Source organism: Hemitrygon akajei, chromosome 23 (genome assembly GCF_048418815.1).
Source record: "Hemitrygon akajei chromosome 23, sHemAka1.3, whole genome shotgun sequence".
NCBI lineage: Eukaryota > Metazoa > Chordata > Chondrichthyes > Myliobatiformes > Dasyatidae > Hemitrygon > Hemitrygon akajei.
Window position 1 is genome coordinate 28,893,939 of NC_133146.1, and position 22,743 is coordinate 28,916,681.

The window sequence follows — 22,743 nt, forward strand, 5'->3', positions numbered from 1 at the left end:
TACCTTCAGACAAGAGACACAGAACCTTCAATTACCACTCCACCAGCTTCTAGAACATCTAGTTCAACCATTCATTTCTTGAAACAGTCTGCACAGTCCTAATCACTACTTCAGTAAAGCAACACTACGATAACTTTGACCACTTTACATCACTGTGGATGATTTTTTTTTGTTCCAATTGTTTTCCTTTGTAAAAAATTGTGCTTTGCAAAATTTACGTTTAGCTTCTGTGTTTCTTGTGAGTATAGTATTGTGTATGTGATGCTTATATGCCTGTAATACTGCTCCAACTAAGTTTTTCATTGCACCTGCAGAGACATGTACTCGTGCATAATGACAATAAACTCAACTTCTTCTGCTGCCTGACATGCTGATATCGTCCAGCATCCCGTGTTGCTAGGAAAATTATTCAATATTGTTGCTAGGAAATTAATCATTTCCTGCTGAGTTCCTCCAGCGTGTTGTGCGTGTTGCTTTGACCCCAGCATCTGCAGAGTATTTTGTGTTTTAAATTATTCAATGTGTTGCCAGGCAGAATATTCAAAGGTTCCTAGCGCATGTTTATTTCTCAGTCAAACTTAATAGAAAAGAGAATTTGTGCATAAACTTTCGGAGGGCACGACCTGTGGAGAAGCACGTGGGAGGGTGATTGACGTCACGAAGCAGTCAGTAGCGTCTCCTGGTGACGCAAGCCCTTGGATTCGGACACGTGACGCCGACCGGGTTTGTTGCTGATCTCGAGTGGAGGGTGAGGATCGCGTCTGGCCGAGTGATGGGGAGTAATACCACGCTGAAAGGTAACGGCAGGGGAAGCAGCCCCCGCTCTCTCTTTGTCTTACTGCGTGCAAGGAGCCGGATCCCTTGCGGTCTGCAGAGCAGCGAGGACTCGCTCTGTTTCAGGCAGGTCCGCCGCCCTCCCGCTTCAGGCGGCGCGAACTCCTGCCGCACGGCTCGGGAAGGACATCTGAAGGAGTCCTCTGATTGATTAGCGGGCGTCGGTGCGCACTGGTCGCTGGCCTTGGCTGCTGCTGTGAGACAGCGCTTGCCTTTCGGTTGATGAGTCAGTGGGAAGGTCAAATGTTAGGAAGCGGATGGAGCGCTGCTGAGGAATGCTAGTTCAATGTCAAGTGCCCTGGCTGCAGACCCTGCCGTTCCAGAACTGGTTTAAATCGGCCTTCGAGCTGCACTCAACAGCTTATTGCATGCTGTTTGCCCTCTGAAGTTACATCACGATGCTGACCTTGCGGTCAAAGGTCACATTACCTGAAACGAACGACCTCCCGTTCTCCTCTCAAACGTACTATACCCTGTGGACTTCGCACTGTGTACATGCTACGCAGTGCAATAACGGTTTAGGCTAATATGGTTTAAGTCTGCTGGTTTTGTTGAACGATTGCATATATGTTCAAAGCGCCTTAAAGCTGTTAATTTGCTCTCGGCTTCGTGTAGCCTGTGTTGTAATGAGACTATTTACCAGTTTTTTTAACTGTTTGTTTTTTCCTCTGTCTGCCCCTGTCGCACTAAACTCGTGTCCGCGTAGCACGACTCCATTTTACCCCCTTGATTCAGCCCCTTCCCACCTGCGTCCGTGACACTTCACATGCTCTCGATCTCCTCAGCAACTTTCAAATTCCCTGGCGCTGATCGCCTTATTTTCATCATGGATATCCAGACCCTATACACTTCTATCCCCATCAAGAAGGCCTTAAAGCTCTGGCTTCTTCCTCGACAACAGACTCGAGAAGTTCCCCTCTCGCATTGACCCCAGCGATGCTGCCTTTTCATTGGCTACGTGGAACAGACCGTGTTTCAAGCCTTCCTTGGTAATGCTTTCTGCACTGTATTGATGTCTGCATTGCTGCTGCTTCATTCGCCCAATTTCATCAACTTTGCTTCCAACTTCCTCCCTGTCCTTTAATTCCCATGGCATATTTCTGACTCCTCTCCCATTTCTGATCTCTGTCTCCATCCCAGGAGACAAACCATCTCCCAATATCTTATAAACCTACTGATTCCCACGGCTATCTTAACTAGACTGCTTCCTACCCTGTCTCCTGTAAAAATGCTATTCCATTTTCTCGGTTCCTTTGTCTCTGATGCATCTGTTCCCAGGAGGAAGGTTTCTTTTCCAGGATATCACAGATGTCCTCCTTCAGAGAATGGGATTTCCTTTCCTGCACCACAGGTGCTGCCATCACCTGCATCTCCATCATTTTCTGGTCATTCAAGTTTGCCCATCTTCCCACCACCTTAATAGTCCTTCTCTTGTCCTCACCCACCACCCCATGAGCCTCTGAATCCAACACATTACTCTCCACAACTTCTGCCATTTTCAACAGGATCAACCATCAAACACATCTTCACCTCCCTTGCCCCCCCCAACCACTCTGCTTTCTGCAGGGATCACTCCCTCCGTAATTCGATTTATCCCTCCCCACTCCATCCTGGCACTTATCCTTGCAAGCAGAAGAAGTGCTACACCTAACCGTTCAACTCCTCCATTCATAGCCCCTAAGACCTTCCAGATGAGGCAGTATTTTATCTGCAAATCTATTGGGGTCGTCTACTGTATCTGGTATTCCGGGTGCAACCTCCTCTGTTTTGGTGAGTCGTGACGTAGATTGGGAACCATTGTGTCGACAAGTCTGTTCCATCTGCAAAAAAACAGGGTTTCCTGGTGGTGGACTATTTTAATTCCTATCCCCATTTTCATTATGACATGTCGGTCTGTGGCCTCCTCTTCTGCCAGGATGAAGCCACTCCCAGGTTGGAGCAGCAACACATCATATTCCGTATAGGTTGCCTCCAACCCGATGGTATGAACATCATTTCTTCAACTTTAAGCAATTTCTCTCCCCCCCCCCTTCCCTCTTCCCTTTCAATTGCCACTCTGGCTTCTTCTTACCCCTCCTCACTTGCCTATCACCTCCTTTGGTGCCACTCCTCCTTTCTGCCATGGTCCACTCTTCTCTCCAATTGGATTCCTTCTTCTCCAGCCCTTTACCTTTTCCACCTGTCACCTCCCAGCATTTCACTTCACCCCCACCCCCATCCACCTGGCTTTACCTATCACCTTCTAGCTTGTCCTCCTTTGCCTTCCCCCTCCTCCTCCTCCTTATTTTGGAATCTTCCCCCTTTTCCAGTCCTGAAGAAAGGTCTTGTACTAAAATGTTAACTGTGTATTTATTTCTATAGACACTGCCTGACCTGTTGAGTTCCTCCAGCGTTTTGTATGTGTTGCTCTGGATTTCAAGCTTCTGTAGAATCATTTGTGTTTTCTTTTTCTCCTTTTTCCTATGTAAATTAATTTTGAATTCCCACATCAGCAGGGCACAATGTGAATTTTCATGCTATTGGATTATCTCACATTTGTATAGTCTTTCAGCTCCAGATACTTAAAGTTATTAATTAATTAATGAAATCTCCCCTCTGCAGTATAGTCAAATAATAGGTGGTATATATTGGAAACATAGAAACATTGAAAACCTACAGCACAATACAGGCCCTTCAGCCCACAAAGTTGTGCTGAACATGTGCCTACCTTAGAAATTACTAGATTTTCTAAGCTCCATGTACCTATCCAAAAGACTCTTAAAAGACCCTATCATATCTGCTTCCACCACCATCGCCGGCAGCCCATTCCATGCACTCAACACTCTCTGAGTAAAAAAAACTCACCCCTGACATCTCCTCTGTACCTACTCCCCAGCACCTTAAACCTGTGTCCTCTTGTGGCAAGGATTTCAGCCCTGGGAAAAAGCCTCTGACTATCCACACAGTCAATGCCTCTCATTATCTTGTACACCTCTATCAGGTCGCCTCTCATCCTCCGTCGCTCCAAGGAGAAAAGGCCGAGTTCACTCAACCTAATCTCATAAGGAATGCTGTCCAATCCAGGCAACATCCTTGTAAATCTCCTCTGCACCCTTTCTATGGCTTTCATATCCTTCCTGTAGTGAGGCAACCAGAACTGAACACAGTACTCCAAGTGGGGTCTGACCAGGGTCCTATATAGCTGCAACATTACCTCTCGGCTCCTAAATTCAATTCCACGATTGAAGAAGGCCAATACACCATACGCCTTCTGAACCACAGAGTCAACCTGCGCAGCTGCTTTGAGTGTCCTATGGACTCGAACCCCAGGATCCCTCTGATCCTCCATACTGCCAAGAGTCTTACCATTAATACTACGTTCTTCCATCGTATTTGACCTACCAAAATGAACTACAGTTGGCCCTCCTTATCCGCGGATTCCGTGTGCGTGGATTCAACCAACCGCAGATCGGGAAAACCTGGAAGTTCTCTCTCCAGTACTCGTTGCTTGAGCACATACAGACTTTTTTCTTGTATTATTCCCTAAACAATGCAGTATAACAACTATTTACATAGCATTTACATTGTATTAGGTATTATAAGTAATCTAGAAATGGCTTAAAAGTACAGGCAGTCCCCGGGTTATGAATGAGTTCAATTCCTGAGTCTGTCTTTAAGTCGGATTTGAAGTCTGAACAGGTACATTCGGTATTATTTAGCGTCAGTTAGTCAAACGATTTTCTTAGTATATAGTACATATTTTACCTTTCTATGCATATAAAACACATAAACATACGTATTTCAATAATTTAACCAGTGCGTTGCTTAGTAATAATTGTAGCTTTCACCAGGGCAGGACCTTTCACATTCTCCATTAAAATTGTTCCAATTGTTGACTGACTGCAGCCTAATGCTTTTCCAACGACCGATGGCGTTTCACCTCTTTCCGATTGCTTTATTACTTCCACCTTATTTTCAATCGTGATCGTGATTATTTTCGTGAACAGAAACACTGTGGATTCAGAGCTCGGCCGCCAGGTCCTAATGTCCACTGCACGGAGCCATGTTAAATAAAGTCTGGCATGCCGCTGGGTCCTAAAGACCACCGCACTGATACATGTTAAATAAAGGACTTGAGTATCCGCGAATTTTGGTATCCACGAGGGGTCCCGGAACCAATCCCCCGCGACTCTACTTCACACTTATCTGGGTTGAACTCCATCTGCCACTTCTCAGCCCAGTTTTGCATCCTATCAATGTTCCGCTGTAACCTCTGACAGCCCTCCACACTTATCCAAAACACCTCCGACCTTTGTGTCATCAGCAAACTTACTAACCCATCCCTCCATTTCCTCATCCAGGTCATTTATAAAAATCATGAAGAGTAAGGGTCCCAGGACAGATCCCTGAGGCACTCCACTGGTGACTGACCCCCATGCAGAATATGACCCGTCTACAACCACTCGTTGCCTTCTGTGGGCAAGCCAGTTCTGGATCCACAAAGCAATGTTCCCTTGGTTCCCATGCCTCCTTATTGAAATAATAATAATATTGAAATATCTACACAGATTAAATTTGCGTAATATGGACTATTGTATGAAAGTATTCATTTTCATTTATGGTATTAAGTATTATTTTTAGCAGCATTAATGACTGAACTTCTACCTGTTAATGCTACAATTTCCAGCACTTTTTCCCTGCATCTAATAACAAACAAGTAAATCAGTGGATCAGTTGTAAACTCATTTGTTTTACTTGCAGCAAGGGAAGACCACTGCACAAGAGCTGGTGATAGCTTCCAGAAAAAAAACAGACGGAGTAGTCACTCCTTTGTACACAAGTGTTAGCTACTGTGCGTCAGTTTAAGGTCAGGGTGCATTCTGTTTGCCTGCTTATTCAATGTACCTGGCATTCTTCCAGTAAATGAGTCTGCTGGTCTGCAGTTTGTCAAGGACTCGGGGTCCATTGAAATGAACACTAGTAATAAAGCACTCTGGTACAATACAGGTTTCATTTTCTTACAGCCAAAAACGCCATTTTGTTACTACAGGTAAAGTATGTTTCCACATGCCCCATAGTCAATGCTTAGTCAAAGCATATGCTTTCTATTCCTGGCTGTATTAATACGGGCCCGATGAGCATTACGTGATACATTAGATCTTATTTTGCTGCTCACTCCATCCTTGGCTTCACTCTGGCTCCATCCCAGGTTCTCTCCAGCTTTTAATTTGCCTTTGTTTCTAAAGTTAAAATGGTTTCTGAGCACCCTTTGATCAATAGTAAATGACCTTGGCTTAATAGGAACTTAAAAAAAAAAACACAGGCATTCTTTTGTGTGTAGTCTAATCATTCTTTAGTATTAATTAATCAATCATACATTAACTCAAGCTGTCAGTCATCCACATTTTTGCTAAAAGCATGTTATGCAGAGATACACTCTCTAAGGTGTTAAGAATCAACAGTCAGTCAATTTATTTGATTCTTATAATTATTAACAAACAATACAGTAGGTTTTATGCCTGATTTATATGTTAGCCTTGGCTCAGTATAAGTACTCTTGTCTCAGAGCTTAAGCCTGGATAAACAGGTGGCCCAAGAAAAAGATTCTTGGAAAATCTGCAATATTCAGTATTTACCAGGATGTTGCCAGTTTAAGACGGCTTGTGCTATCAGAAGAGAATGGACAGACTTGGGTTGTTTTATCTGGAATGGCACTGGCTGAAGGGAGACATGATGAAAGTTCATAAAAGCTATAATAGGTCTAGATAGATTGTTTGGTATATTTATCCCAGTATTGAAATGGATGCATTGAAGGTAAGAGGAGGGTGTTCAAAGGAGATGTGTGGTTCAGAATGTTTGAAATGGAGAATGCTGGGTGTCTGGAATGTGCTGTCAGTGGTGGTACACTGGAGGCATTTAAGAGGCTCTTAAATAGGCACATGAATATGTAGAGAACACAATGTCATGGACTGTTTGAGGCTAGAAAGAATTTAAAGATTAGCTTTATTTATCGCATGTACATTGAAACATACAGTGAAATGCACCGTGTTGTGTCAAATCAAAACAGCTGGGGGTAGCTCACAAGCATCATTACATGCCCACACTAACCGTAACCTGTATGTCTTTGGAATGTGGGAGGAAAATGGAGCACCTGGTGGAGACCGGTGTGGTCACAGGGAGAACATACAAACAGACAGAAGTGGCAATCGACTCCGATCACATAGTGCTGTAAAACATTGCACTAAATGTCATGCTACTGTGACAGTCAGGTGTCATTTTAATTGGTTTGGTATATAATATCATGGGAAGAAGGACCTTTTGCTTTGCTGTACCTTCAGTGTTGCATGCCCATTAACTCTTGTGAATACATGATCCATGATGGCTCAAAGAGAAGGAAGGGCCTACAGGGTGGTCCCAAGAGCCTTGCATCTTTGTGCCAGGAGCACGCACAGGCCTACTGTGGTAGCAGGACTGCACAAAGAATGCATGCCCCCATCTGCCTCCTGTCCCATCTGCACTAGAGTCTCGTGTGTCCCAAAGTGGCTTCATCAGAGTGGAAAGGAGTTGCTCTTGATTCAAACTGGCCAGTTAAGAAGGTGATGAGTGCCATTTCATTATGAAAAGAGAGCAACTTTGGTTGATATCTTTACAATGAGGCATTAACTGTTGATGGTTGAATGGTGCCATAACAACTCAACATCAGCAAAACCAAAGAGCTGATTACTGACTACAGGGGGAATGGGCCAATCCTCATTAGGGAGGTTGGAGATAGAGAGGGTCAGTAACTTTAAATTCATTGGCATTACCATTATCAGAGAATCTTTTCTGGGATCAGCACGTAGTTGCCATGCCAAAGAAGGCACAGCAGCACCTCTACTTTTTTAGAAGTTTGCACAGATTTGGCATGTTATCTAAAACTTTGATAAACTTCCATAGATGCACAGTGGAGATTATCCTGACTGGTTGCACCATGGCCTGGAATGGAAACACCAATACTCAGTAGTGGAAGAGTCGACAGAAAGGGCTGGATACAGCCTAGTCCATCACAGGCAAAGACCTCTCCACCATAGAGCGCATTTACAAGGACCGTTACTATAAGAAAGTAGCATCCATCATCAAATACCCCCATCATCCTGGCTTTCTTCTCACTACTACCATCAGGAAGGAGGTACAGGAGCCATAGGTTCCACATCACCAATTGTTACCCTACAACCATCAGACTGCTGAATCAGAGTGGATAACACTGCAAAGCAAAACCTAACATCATGAATGGCAGTGATGCTTCACTCCCTTATGCACACTTTAAAAGGAATAAAACTACCTGCATGTGAATCCCTGCAGCATCCAGTGTCCCAGTGCTCTCTGCCTCAGAGGCCGATGTCATAACATCTTTCAAGAGGGTGAACCCTTGCAAGGTATCAGGTTGGTGCTCTGAAAACTTGTGCCACCCAACTGGTGAGAGTATTCAAGGACGTCTACAATCTCTCACTGCTGCAGTTGGAGATTCCCACCTTCAAAAGGGTGACAATCTACCAGTGCCCAAGAAGAGCAGGGTGAACTACCTCAGTGTCAATCGCTCAGTGGCACTCTCATCTATTGTGAAGTGCTTTGAGAGGTTGGTCATGGCTAGAATTAACTTTGACCATTGGTGCAAGAGAGGGTGGCTTGAACGTCTCAGAATCTACTGATCTTCTGCGATTGTCACAAACAACAGTCTCTAGAGTTTATAGAGTGTGATGCGTGAAAACAAAAAAAATCCAGTGAGCGACAGTTCTGTTAGAGAAAGAAAATGTGGGCCACATTCTGTGGGTCAGACTGGTACGAGCTGACGGGATGTCAAATAACCAGGCTTATCAAAGGTGGTGTGCAGAGGAGTAGCTCTGAATGTGCAACATGTGAAAACCTTGGAGATGGGTGAGCTACAGCAGCAGAAGACAGTGAACATCCACTCTGTGACCACTTTATTTGCTACAGGAAGTACCTAATAAAGTGGCTGTTGAGTGTAAAATGTACACATTCTGCAACTTCAGTGTAAGTAATAGTTTAGCTTGGTTGATGTTATGGAAAAAGTTTGACATTATTGTGCTGCTTCCTGCATTGTTTAAAAGTAAGTAATTAAGTTCACTTTCCAAAATAATGTAGTAAAATGCCTATTTAACTTTAACCAAAGATTTTTCTCTGATTTCTTCCCTTGAACAGAATGGGTCGCAGGCATTTCACTGGCAGTTGGAGCTGCTGCTGTTGGTTATGTGGCCTACAGAACTTTATATGCAAAAGACAAAGGCTGCAAGTCGTTGGTGAACCTAGACATCCAGAAGGATACGCCTAAAGTAGTTCATGCATTTGATATTGAAGATCTGGGAGACAAAGCTGTGTATTGTAGATGCTGGCGATCTAAACAAGTAAGAATGCCCCTTCTGTTGCATCACTTTATGTCCTGGAGAGCTGGGAGTGTATGGGGTCATGGGATGAAACTTGTGGATGTATGTGAAAAAGAGGGAATGTGTGGGATGGTCTTCCAAAATAGATCTTAGCAGTGAATTGGATAAGTAGCTGAAAACATTGAATAGGTTTATGATAAAATTCAGACATATATACATAATAACATAGAATATTGGAACCCGTGTGCACCAGAATGATTTTTGTCAATTGTTTACATTCCGATGTTGATATTACCTTGAATGCATGCTTTGCTTTCAACTTCGTTTTATTTTCAATTTTAAGGAGGTGGGTCAGCTCTTTGATTCTGAACAAATTGTGTTTCAGGGAAAAAAACTATCTTGTGTAAAGTTGGCAACCCCCCCCGCCCCACCAAGAAGTAAGGCACTGTGGTGTGCTGTAGGACAGCACGGTACCGACGCAGGGGTGGCATGACAGAGCGCCAGCTGCAGCTGCTTCCCTGGGTTCCACCCCAACCTTGGTGTTGTCTCTGTGGAGTTTGCATGTTCTCCCTGCGGGTATCGCCCAAGTGCTGTTGTTTCCCTTCACATTCCAAACATGTGGTTTTCAGGTCAATTAGATAGATAGATAGATACTTTATTCATCCCCATGGGGAAATTCAACTTTTTTCCAATGTCCCATACACTTGTTGTAGCAAAACTAATTACATACAATACTTAACTCAGTAAAAAAAATATGATATGCATCTAAATCACTATCTCAAAAAGCATTTATAATAGCTTTTAAAAAGTTCTTAAGTCCTGGCAGTTGAGTTGTAAAGCCTAATGGCATTGGGGAGTATTGACCTCTTCATCCTGTCTGAGGAGCATTGCATCGATAGTAACCTGTCGCTGAAACTGCTTCTCTGTCTCTGGATGGTGCTATGTAGAGGATGTTCAGAGTTTTCCATAATTGACCGTAGCCTACTCAGCGCCCTTCGCTCAGCTACCGATGTTAAACTCTCCAGTACTTTGCCCACGACAGAGCCCGCCTTCCTTACCAGCTTATTAAGATGTGAGGCGTCCCTCTTCTTAATGCTTCCTCCCCAACACGCCACCACAAAGAAGAGGGCGCTCTCCACAACTCTCCACTTCAGCATCTCACTGCAGACATTGAATGACGCCAACCTTCTAAGGAAGTACAGTCGACTCTGTGCCTTCCTGCATCTGTGTTGGCAGTCCAGTCTAGCTTCTTGTCTAACTGTACTCCCAGATACTTGTAGGTCTTAACCTGCTCCACACATTCTCCATTAATGATCACTGGCTCCATATGAGGCCTAGATCTCCTAAAGTCCACCACCATCTCCTTGGTCTTGGTGATATTGAGACGCAGGTAGTTTGAGTCGCACCATATCACAAAGTCCTGTATCAGTTTCCTATACTCCTCCTCCTGTCCATTCCTGACACACCCCACTATGGCCGTGTCATCAGCGAACTTCTGCACATGGCAGGACTCCGAGTTATATTGGAAGTCTGATGTGTACAGGGTGAACAGGACCGGAGAGAGTACGGTTCCCTGCGGCGCTCCTGTGCTGCTGACCACCGTGTCAGACCTACAGTCTCCCAACCGCACATACTGAGGTCTATCTGTCAAGTAGTCCACTATCCAATCCACCATGTGAGAGACTACTCCCATCTCCGTTAGTTTGTGCCTTAAGATCTTGGGCTGGATGGTGTTAAAGGCACTAGAGAAGTCAAGGAATGTAATCCTCACAGCACAACTGACCCCATCTAGGTGAGAGAGTGATTTGTGCAGCAAATACGTGATAGCATCCTCCACTCCCACCTTCTCCTTATACGCAAACTGAAGAGTTTGCAAGCTGGTGTAAATTACCTATAGCATTGGGGTGGGGGGGGGGGGGAGTAGGAAGAGAATTGGGCAGGAGTTGATTAGCACTGTTCTGAGAGTCAGTCTAGACTCAGTGGGCTGAATGGCCTCTCATGCTGTAAAGTAATATGTTCATTAGTTCAAGTAATTTGCTGTCTCATTCTTTGCCCAGTAGTATATTATCTGTTTTAATATTAGCAAGTGTTGCTGTTTCTGCAATTGTTTTGATATCTGTCTGAAAATCAAAGTTCAGTTAGTGAATAAAGAAGCTTTTCCCTCATCGATGGATCAGGCATCAAAAAATTTGGAGAAACACAAAACGTCTTCTGCCCGTCCAAATTACAGAATGCCAGATTTGCTTAATTACTATCTGCCTGCAAATCAGAGCAAATATGTCCAACACAAAGCAAAAGATGCCAAGCACTGACAGGAAGCTGGGTTTCCAAGTCATGTTCCAGAACTTGCCTTAACTATCAGTATTCTGATCTATGAGTGGGTGTACAAGAAAGTTATAGCAGGACTAGGCCACTCAGCTCCTGAAGCCTGCCCCACACTACTCAGCATGATCAACGATGACCTTTGCTGGCTCCAAGTTCTCTTCTGTACCAGTTCCACATAACCCTCAGTTCATCTACCTTTTTTATCTTTCTCCACCTTGAATACATTTAATGGTCTAGTCCCCACCACTCTTGGGGGAAGTGAGTTTCAGAGATTCATGACCCTCTGAGAGGAGAGATTTCCAGAACAAGAAAAATAGGTAATGGAATTGTCTACCGAGTAAGCCGTGGCTTACTGAAATCCGAGACCAAGAAGTGATAGATGAATGTGACGGGTTCATGCATTTTAAACAACCTCAGACTGGTGATGGATGGCAGTCTCCGTTCAAGGATGTGGCTCAGGCTTAGTTGACTTTTAAGTTGGTAGGGATGCTTTAGGAGGCAGAGAGGGGAGTTAGATGTCAGGTTAGGGTTTAGGGACAGGGATGTGGAGGAGGTAGATGTCAGGCCTCCGCTCTCGTGTTCTATGTTCAACATCCTGTAATATTGATGCGTTCTGAAGGACACCCGCATTCCAGGCCTCCTCTCCTCGCTCAGAGGCCAGCAACCAGGAGCCTGTGGTTTGCGAGGCCTGGAATTCAGGTTCCCTTCATTGGCTAGTTCGGGGGGAGGGTTCAGTACCAAAGATCAAAGCCTGAAAGTCGATGGATGAAGGCTGGAGGTCTGTTTGTGTATGTGGGTGGATGGGAGGGAGAAAGGGGCTTGTTTTGTCGCTGCTTGTCTTCTGTCTTATTATGGTTAGCAGCGAAATGTGTGGCGACACTTGTGGGCTGCCCCAGCATGTCCCTGAGCTTTTGTTGGTGTTACTGCAACTGATACATTTCACGGTATGTTTTGATGTACGTGTGAGAAATAAATCGTAAATCTGAATTGAATATCGTGTGAAAGTCAGGTCAACAGTATGTCGGAGTAAGTGGCTCGAGTGGTAAATTAGTAATTTGACAAGTATTGATCTGAGAACGGGAGAGAGCGAGGCCACGTAAGAAGGGTGGAAATGGGATGTTTTCCTGACAGAGGGGATATATGGAGCAAAAGTAACCTTAGATCAAATGTGCTATCAAGGTGTGATCAGTCTTGTTAACTCCGATCCAGTTGCTGAGGGGGAGAAAGATTCATTGTTTATAAATGGAAGATTGTGGTACTTGTAGTAATTAACTCATAAAGCAAACAGAAAGTTGCAGCTTAATTCAGCTGTCATTGTATCCAATATTCTTCATCGTGAAACTACAGGGTGTGGCATTGGTCATCACAGAAGGTCACTGAAAATGATTCTTCATGTTGGAGGTATGAGGAAAAAGCAGAAGATGGTCGTTTGAAACTTCCATCTCCAAGTGTCCATTAACTTCCCGGTAATCATCACTATTAGCCAGCCATTCCTTGTGTTTGTCTTCAGATAAATATTCCTACTTTGACTTACTACAAATTGAGCTTTGACCAGCAACCAATCTGGACATCAGAAGTTTGAGAGGAGAGCATTTCACTCGGGATACTGCTGGAGTAGAAAAAAGCAGCAGCGGATCATGGCGGTGTAAATTGAGCTCTGACCAGTGACGATTGGTATTTGGGATTGACTAGCAAGAGCAAATTAAAGGAATGCAGGGGCAAGTACAGCAGCCATCATCGTAGTGGACAGAGTCAGGGAGGTCACGATTTAGCTCTTTGAGGCTTCAGTCAGGGAAAGCAAAAAAAAAAGCTCTAGGTTGAGTTTTATTTTTCCCTTCCCATTTTTGTATCTGCTCAGCTAGGACAGTAGGGATGCGAGGTAGGATAGTTGAGTGCTCTTCTTGCAGGATGTGGGAAGGCAGGGAGACCTCCAGTGCCCCTGATAACCACAGTAAGAAGTGCATCCGGCTGTAGCTTCTAACAATCTGCATTGAGTTGGAACTGGAACTGCATGAACTCCGGATATTTCACGAGGCTGAGCGGGTGATAGATAGGACATACAGAGAGGTAGTTACACCCAAGGTGCAGAACACAGGAAACTGGATGACAGGAAGGGGAAAGATGTTAAGGAGCCAATGCAGAATACCCTGTGGCCACCCCTGTCAATAACAGGTACTGGTTGGGGGGGGGGGGGGGTGATTGACAAAACAGAGCAAAGTTACAGTAGTTGGGTCTCTGAAACTGAGTCTGTCTCTGTGACTTAGAAGTGAAGGGGGGGGGAAGAAGAGGCATGCTATGGTGATAGGGGATTCATTGGTTAGGGAGGTTCTGTGGGCGAGAACAAGATTCCTGGATACTATGTTGTCACCCGGGTGCCAGGCTCCTGAATATCTTGGATCAAGTCCTCAGCATTCTTAAATGAACAGCCAGAAGTTGTGATTCACGTAGGTACCATTGACATGGGTAAGATGAGTGATGAGTTTCTGCATAGGGAGTTAGGTGCTAAATTAAAGGGCAGGACCACCAGGGTTGTGATTTCAGGATTGATATCTGTGCCACGTCCTAGTGAGGCCAGAACTAGGAAGATTATGCAGTTTGACTTGGCTAAGGAGTTGGTGTAGGAAGGAAAGCATAAGATTTTTGGATCATTAGGCTCTCTTCCAGGGAAGGTGAGACCTGTACAGAAGGTTTGCACCTGAACGGAAGGGGGACTAATATCCTAGCAGGGAGGTTTGCTAATGTTGCATGATGGGGTTTAAACTAGAGTTACAGGGGGATGGGAACCACAGTGCCAGAACCGTTTTAGTGGAGAGGTTGTGGAGGAAGATATTGGTAAGACTTCAGACAAAGTCAGGAATCAAAAGGTTGAGAATGGTATGACTAGTGTCTTGAGCTGCGTATGTTTCAGGAAGTATTGTAGGAAAGGTGGATGAGCTCAGAGCATGGATCAAAACCTGGAAATATGATGTTGTAGCCATTAGTGAGACTTGGTTGCAGGAGGGGCAGGGCTGGCTGCTCGATATTACAGGGTTATGTTATTTTGGACTGGGAGTGTGAGGGATTAAAGGAGAAGGGAAGGCATTACTACTCAAGGAAAATGTCACAGCAGTGCTCAGGACAAATTGGAGAACTCAACTGGTGAAGCCTTATGGGTGGAAGTGAGAAATAAGAAAAGTATGACCATGTTAATGGGGCTATATTATAGACCACCCAACAGTCCTAGGGATTTAAAGGAACAAATCTGTAAAGATTTCACAGACTGTTGCAAGAAACAAGGTTCTTATTATAGGTGATTTTAACTTTCCACATATTTACTGGAAATTCCATACTGTAAAAGGACTGGATGGGATAGAACTTGTCATGTGTTCAGGAACATTCCCTTCATCAGTATGTAGAAGACCCAATGAGAGAACCTGCAGTACTGTTATTAGGGAATGAGACAGGGCAGGTGACAGAAGTTTGAGTAGGGGAACACTTTGCAACCTGTAACCGCAATGTCATTAGTTTCAAATTAAATATACAAAAAGATAGGTCTAATCTGCTGGTTGAGATTCTAAATTGGAGAAAGGCCAATTTTGATGGTATCAGAAATGATCTGGCAAGTGTGGATTGGGACAGACTGTTTCCTGGCAAAGATGTACTTGGAAAGTGGGAGACTTCAAAAACTAAATTTCAGGAGCACAAAGCTCATATGTGCCTGTCAGAATAAAAAGTAAACATAACAAGTGTGGGGATCCTTGGTCTTCAAGAGATATTGAGGCCCTGGTTAAAGTTTAAAAAAAGGAAGTGCATAGCAGGTGTAGGCCGGTAGGAACAAATGAAGACGTACAAAAAAGCTGGATGAACTCAGCAGGTCAGGCAGCATCCGTTGAAAGGAGCAGTCAACGTTTCAGGTCGAGACCCTTCGTCAGGACTAAAGAAGGAGGGAGCAGGGGCCCTATAAAGAAGGTGGGGGGAGGGTGGAAAACCAATCAGAGGAAAGATCAAGGGGTGGGGGAGGGGATAGGCAGGAGAGGTGAAGAAGGAATCTAAGGGGAAAGCACTATGGGTAGTAGTAGAAGGCAGAGTCATGAGAGGTGATAGGCAGCTAGAAGAGGAGACAGAGTGAAGGTGGGATGGGGGAAGGGAGAGGGAGCGAATTACCAGAAGTTGGAGAATTCGATGTTCATACCAAGGGGCTGGAGACTATCCAGACGGTATATGAGATGTTGTTCCTCCAACTGAAGTTTGGCCTCATTATGGCAGTAGAGGAGGCCATGTATGGACATATCTGAATGGGAATGTGAAGCAGAGTTGAAGTGAGTGGCAACCGGGAGATCCTGTCTGTTGTGGCAGACGGTGCTCGACGAAGCAGTCCCCCAATCTGTGTCGGGTCTCACCGATGTAGAGGAGGCCGCACCGGGAGCACCGGATGCAATAGATAACCCCAACAGACTCACTAGTGAAGTGTTGCCTCACCTGGAAGGACTGTTTGGGGCCCTAAATGGTGGTCAGCGATGAGGTGTAGGGACAGGTGTAGCACTTATGCTTGCAGGGGTAAGTGCCAGGTGGGAGATCTGTGGGGAGGGACGTGTGGACCAGGCAGTCGCGGAGGGACATCTTTCCCTCTCTACCCCTCTCTTGTGACTAGTTGTGTTCCACAGAGATTGGTGCTGGGTCCTTTGTTAAATGGCATCTATATAAATGATCTGGATGATAATATGATTAACTGGAGCAGCAAATCTGCGAATGACAGCAAAATTGGGGGTGCCATGGACATTGAGGAAGGCTTGCAGAGGGATCTGCATCAGCTGGAAAAAATGGGCTGAAAAATGGCAGGTAGAATTTAATGCAGACAAGTGCAAGGTTTTGCAGTTCACTAGGACCAACTTACGCAGTACGACACTGAGGAGTGTGGTAGAGCAAGGGGATCTGGGAATACAAGTACATAATACATTGAAAGTGGCGTCGCAGGTAGATAGGTTCGTAAAGAAATCTTTTAGCACGTTGGCCTTCATAAATCAATGTACTGAGTACAGAAGATGTGATATAATGTTGAATTTATATAAGACATTGCTGACACCCAAGTTGGAGTATTGTATGCAGTTTTGGTCACCTACCTACAGGAGAGATGTAAACAAGGTTGAAAGAGTGCAGAGAAAATATACAAGAATGTTGCTGGGTCTGGAGGACCCAAGTAATAAGGAAAAATTGAATAGGTTAGTACTGAATTCTTTAGAACATAGAAATTTGAGAGGTGATTTGATAGAGGTATACAAAATTATGAGGGGTATAGATAGGGTAAAAGCAAGCAGGCTTTTTTCCACTGAGGCTGGGTGGGACTAAAACCAGAGATCATGGGTTAAGGGTGAAAGGTGAGAAGTTTAAGGGGAATATGAGGGGAAACCTCTTCACTCAGAGGGTCATGAGAGTATGGAATGTGCTGCCAGCACAAGTGGCACATGCAAGCTCAATTTCAGCGAAGTTTGGATAGGTACATGGCTTGTAGGGATATGAAGGGCTCTGTGTTCCCGGAGCAGGCCGATGGGAGTAGGCATGGACTAGATGGGCTGAAGAGCCTGTACATGTGCTTTACTTCTCTATGACTACTTGTTTGACCCTTTCATTTATTGATTTTGTTGATGTTTTTTCACACTTGTCAGTATTATTTGCCACACAATGTGTTTATTCCAGCTTTTTATGCTCTTTGAATTACTTACTTTTTTGATTTTACCAATTATAAAATACTATATTCAAAAATTAAAACTATAAGCTGAAAGAATTCCTTGAAGTTATTTCACTTTTCTCTTACTTTATTTCCATATCTTAATGCTATTTGTCATTTTTTCTTCCAGGAATCTTTCTGTTTTCTCTCTTAAATTGTCTTATGATTAATTTGTTCATGCATCTAAATTAACAATACCAGTTCATCTAACCTAATGCAGTTAAACCCCCCCATTATCATGTCACTGTATTACACTGTAAACACTTTAAAACACTTTTTGTAATGCTATTTACATTGTAAATACATCATGCTGTATTTAGTTATTTATGCACATTTTATTCCATTATCTGTTCTTTAACCTCTAATTTGTATTAATAAGCTCTTATATTTTTCTTTAATTTTTATGTAATACTTCATCCTTTATAATTGTTGAATGTTATTGCTTTTTGTTGCAGGCCATGTCCTGACAACACAATGCAGTAAATTCCTAATACATATACGGTAAATGTATCCTTGATCAGATCATTACTTGCCCTGTCAATTGCTGTAGATGTCAAATATTATTGTCTTCTTGACATTAAGCCTTTCATTTAGAGAGATATGTTTGTCTTCCATTTGAAGGACTAGCCTTCCTTCTCCCAGAAGCAGATTAATTTTCATTCAATTTCTTTAAAGCTAACTGGCTCCAGCTCTTTGGTATTTCCAAATCCAAAATTTTGTCTCATCTTTCTTGGTGTGTTGTGTTCCGTTTTTGTACATGTTGTTGGGGTGTTTGCCTTATTAAACAATAGTACACAACAAGATGTGCATCACCTCACAAAACTGTTTCAGGTGAAAATTGCAAATTCCGGCAATATTTCTAGCTTGCTTAACATTAACATTTGTGTTAATCATATTTATTAATTCCATGAGCAAATTTTAACGTGGACTGAATGAATGTGACCCACTTATAAAGATACTTGCAGTATAATACAGTAGTCTTGCAGCTGATAGTTGGAATGCTGACCATTCAGTAAAGACATAGAGAGACTACACAATTGTTTCTCATCATATTCAAATGTAGCTCTCAACTATCAGAAAAGACTGCAGTCCTAACACCAATCCTCATGAGGTGCCAATATTAGTCATAGTCTGATCACTCGTGTCAAGTGTGATGTTCTCCTAAAGGATTGTCTATTGGTGCCTTAATGGTGAACATGACTTGGTTTACCATTGGAAGGCTGATGCACCTCACAGTCCATGATAGATCAAGTAGCTACAACATGTATGTGTTTCACCTACATAATTAAAAAATATATATCTTGTAAGTGCTTGTGCACCAGTTGCATTATTCTCTTACAACTGTTTTAATGAAGTTATATTTTATGAACGTAAGGAGCTCAGTATATTGTATATATAATAATTATATGTATTATAAAAAGCTAAAGATGTTTCTGTTTTGTATTTCAGTTCCCAATGTGTGACGGTTCTCACACTAAACACAACGAAGAAACAGGAGACAATGTAGGACCATTGATAATCAAAAAAAGAGAAGCCTGATTCAAGGATGATTTAAAAATTTGTAAAAATGTGCTTTAATGCACACATTTTTGCTGCACACCACCCCTGCTGGTCTAAAATGAAATAGATGTATATTGTGTGGTACAGGCTTTAATTTTCAGCACTGTATGACTTTGGAAACACTAATGTTGGGTAACGTCATTGGAGGTGTTCTTTTAAATGTCAGTGTTTGTTAATTACTTTCTGTGTATGTAAAGTAACATATTGAAGTGATGCAATGTGAAATAAATTTCTTCAGATTGTAGTTTTTAAAAAAAACTATTTTGATCAATTTACCAAGATCAAATGAATAAAAGATTAGAAGTTGTTTGAAATCTGACTATTCAAGCTTCAGTCAAATAATATTTTCCCTCAGTTGGATATAAAGATACAAATTATTTTTCTTCAAGTTTCCAAACTTTTCCATTTACTTTCAGTTTTGGTCATGGGGAAGCATGGGAAAGGAGGGACTGGAAAAGACTTTGCTGTGCAGCAGGCCTGTTCCAGAAACAGAAAAGTTTTCATTTACAGTGGCCATCATATTGCTGTTAACAAGTATTATGAATTGGGGTCACTGCTGCAATATGGGTAATGAGGCAGACAATTTCTACACAAGTTCCTGAAGAGAATACTGTAATTATCTACATGAGAAAGTCAGCAGTTGCTGGAAATCCAAAGCAATACACACACGATGCTGGAGGAATTCAACAGGTCAGGCAGCTTTTATGGAAAAGAGTGAAAGGTGAGAAGTTTGCCTCTTTCCTCTTCCCCCCACTCCCCTCCTTTTTATTCTGGCATCCCTTCCTTCTCCATCCTGATGAATGGACTGTTTACCCTTTTCCACAGATGCTGCTTGATCTGCTGAGTTCCTCCAGTGTTTTGAATATAATCATCTGTTCTGACTTTGAAGAAATATGAGACTTGCACATAAGAGTGACTATCTTGTTCTTCAGAATTGTATTACGGTCTTAAATGTCAAAGCTAGAAAGGAGATTTGGTCTTGGATGAAATGTGAATTGAAAAATTGCACTGCCAACAATGCAACACTTCATTAGTACTGCATTGGAATGTCAGCATAACCTTTTTTTAAACTGAAGACTGGGACTTGTATTTGAAATCTGCATTGGATGTGAATACCATCAAGTGGGGCAAAGTTCACAGGAGTTGATAGGTTTGCATAAACATTTTCCATATATATTCTGTCTATTATGTAACAGAGTTCTCTAAAGTAATTAAATAATATGCTCTGTTAGGTCTTGAGATTAAATGTTCTAACTTAGAAATCGGCATTTAATGTTTCAATGATACTGCTCGGTGTGTCTGTTCAGAATAATTGAACTTTGCAACAATTGCTGCCTTACACTATGCATTGGTTTATTTGCATTTTGCTTAATCAGTGCATTTAACTAAAAACAATTTAGTGTTCAGTATCCATTACTTGCATGCTTTCGACAATAATTTTTGTTAGTGTAGATGAATATGAAATATTTTTTGAAAATTATTTAGTCCCGTATATATCTATTTAAAGATGTTCTAAAAAGCTTTATGGCCAGAAAATTCCTTTTAGTAGTGCAGTAGTTGTAGGTTTGCATTTTGATACCTATATAAATTGTAAAAGGTATATTCTGTATATTTTGTATTCATTCAAATGTAATGCAACCTACATTTTCATGGTAAAGAAAGTCAGTTCTTTTTCTAGGGGCAACTAGATGGTAAGTCTTACACACTGCTGAGGCAGATGGCATGAGGGTCTTTAAGAATACTATAAAATTGATTTTAATTGTTTTAATCTTGTTTGAGTTTGCATCACATTAGAATAGTTTTTTGTTTGTTTTGGGAACTTGCACAAAGTACTCAATATTACTTCTGTAAGATGGCCACAAACACAAGAGATTCTGCAGATGCTGGAAATCCAGAGTAACACGCACAATGCTGGAGGAGCTCAGCAAGTCGGGCAGTATCAATGGAGTAGAATAAATCATATACGTTACAGTCTAATAACCTTCATCAGGACTGATAGAGGTTATCATCAGGACTGATAAAGGGGCCTGATGATGGGTCTTGGCCCATAACATCAACATTTATTTCCCTCTATAGATGCTACCTGACCTCCTGAGCTTCTCCAGTATTTTGTGTGTACTATATTATATGTACTCTCAGTTGCTTCACGCCACAGAAGCTGGCATAAGCACCGGCATCATGAGCCACAAAAGCTCAGGACAGGACTTTGACTCTATTATATGGTCAACCTGATTCAATTTTTGGTTCCAATGCAATGAGTATTGGATGAGTAATCAACTTATTGTAGGCTTAGATGTCTCCAACCCATTTTTTTTCCAAAACATCTACTTCAAAACCAAAATGCTGGAGGCCTGAGAGTACTCCAATTGATTCTCATCATTGCAGGAATTAAGAAATGTGTAATTAAAAGAGGCAAGGCTGGTGCTCAACTAAACATGGAAATATTTGAATTAATGTTGTTTTTTATTATTACCCTGTGAAGCCCATACCTATTTGCTGCAGAACTACTTGTGTGTGATCCACTTATTAAAAGTACATAATTAATATTGTCGGTGTATTTTATTCCATTTCTCTGGAAAGTGTTGATACTGGACTTCTCCCCGCAACCTTTGACAACCTGACTAACCAAGAACCTATCAACTACTGTTTTAAATATACTCAATGACAGCCTCCACAGCCAACCATGGCAATGAATTCCACAGATAAGCCATACTTTGTCTTAAAAAAAATTCCTCTTCATATCTGTTCTAAATGGACATGCCTCTATTCAATAGACAATAGGTGCAGAAGTAGACCATTCGGCCCTTCAAGCCTGCACTGCCATTTTGAGATCATGGCTGATCATCTTCTATCAATACCCGGTTCCTGCCTTGTCCCCATATCCCTTGATTCCCCTATCCATAAGATACCTATCTAGCTCCTTCTTGAAAGCATCCAGAGAATTGGCCTCCACTACCTTCCGAGGCAGTGCATTCCAGACCCCCACAACTCTCTGGGAGAAGAAGTTTTTCCTTAACTCTGTCCTAAATGACCTACCCCTTATTCTCAAACCATGCCCTCTGGTACTGGACTCTCCCAGCATCTGGAACATATTTCCTGCCTCTATCTTGTCCAATCCCTTAATAATATATGTTTCAATCAGATCCCCTCTCAATCTCCTTAATTCCAACGTGTACAAGCCCAGTCTCTCTAACCTCTCTGTGTAAGACAGTCCAGACATCCCAGGAATTAACCTCGTGAATCTACGCTGCACTTCCTCTACAGCTAGGATGTCCTTCCTTAACCCTGGAGACCAAAACTGTACACAATACTCCAGGTGTGGTCTCACCAGGGCTCTGTACAAATGCAAGAGGATTTCCTTGCTCTTGTACTCAATTCCCTTTGTAATGAAGGCCAACATTCCATTAGCCTTCTTCACTGCCTGCTGCACTTGTTCATTCACCTTCAGTGACTGATGAACAAGGACTCCTAGATCTCTTTGTATTTCTCCCTTACCTAACTCTACACCGTTCAGATAATAATCTGCCTTTCTGTTCTTACTCCCAAAGTGGATAACCTCACACTTATTCACATTAAACGTCATCTGCCAAGTATCTGCCCACTCACCCAGCCTATCCAAGTCACCCTGAATTCTCCTAACATCCTCATCACATGTCAGACTGTCACCCAGCTTAGTATCATCAGCAAATTTGCTGATGTTATTCTCAATGCCTTCATCTAAATCGTTGATGTAAATTGTAAATAGCTGTGGTCTCAATACTGAGCCCTGTGGCACCCCACTAGTCACCACCTGCCATTCCGAGAAACACCCATTCACCGCTACCCAACCTTTCTTGCGCCATGGAATCCTATCATTGACTGAGGGGTCCATGGACCCCAAGTTGGGAACCCTACTCTATTCTGAGGCTGTACCCTCTGGGTCTAGACTCACACTATAGGAAACATCCTTTCCATATCCAT

At 42.7% G+C, this 22,743-nt stretch overlaps 1 protein-coding gene across 1 annotated transcript; it reads left to right on the top strand.

The window, feature by feature from the left end:
* The first annotated feature begins 663 nt into the window (after window positions 1-663).
* Window positions 664-21,329, top strand: cisd1 (CDGSH iron sulfur domain 1). Its single transcript, XM_073027277.1, has 3 exons — window positions 664-797; window positions 9,013-9,215; window positions 18,673-21,329. Exons 1-3 carry the CDS (start codon window positions 773-775, stop codon window positions 18,760-18,762), a joined length of 318 nt encoding a protein of 105 aa, XP_072883378.1. The 5' UTR covers window positions 664-772; the 3' UTR covers window positions 18,763-21,329.
* Window positions 21,330-22,743: the final 1,414 nt, after the last annotated feature.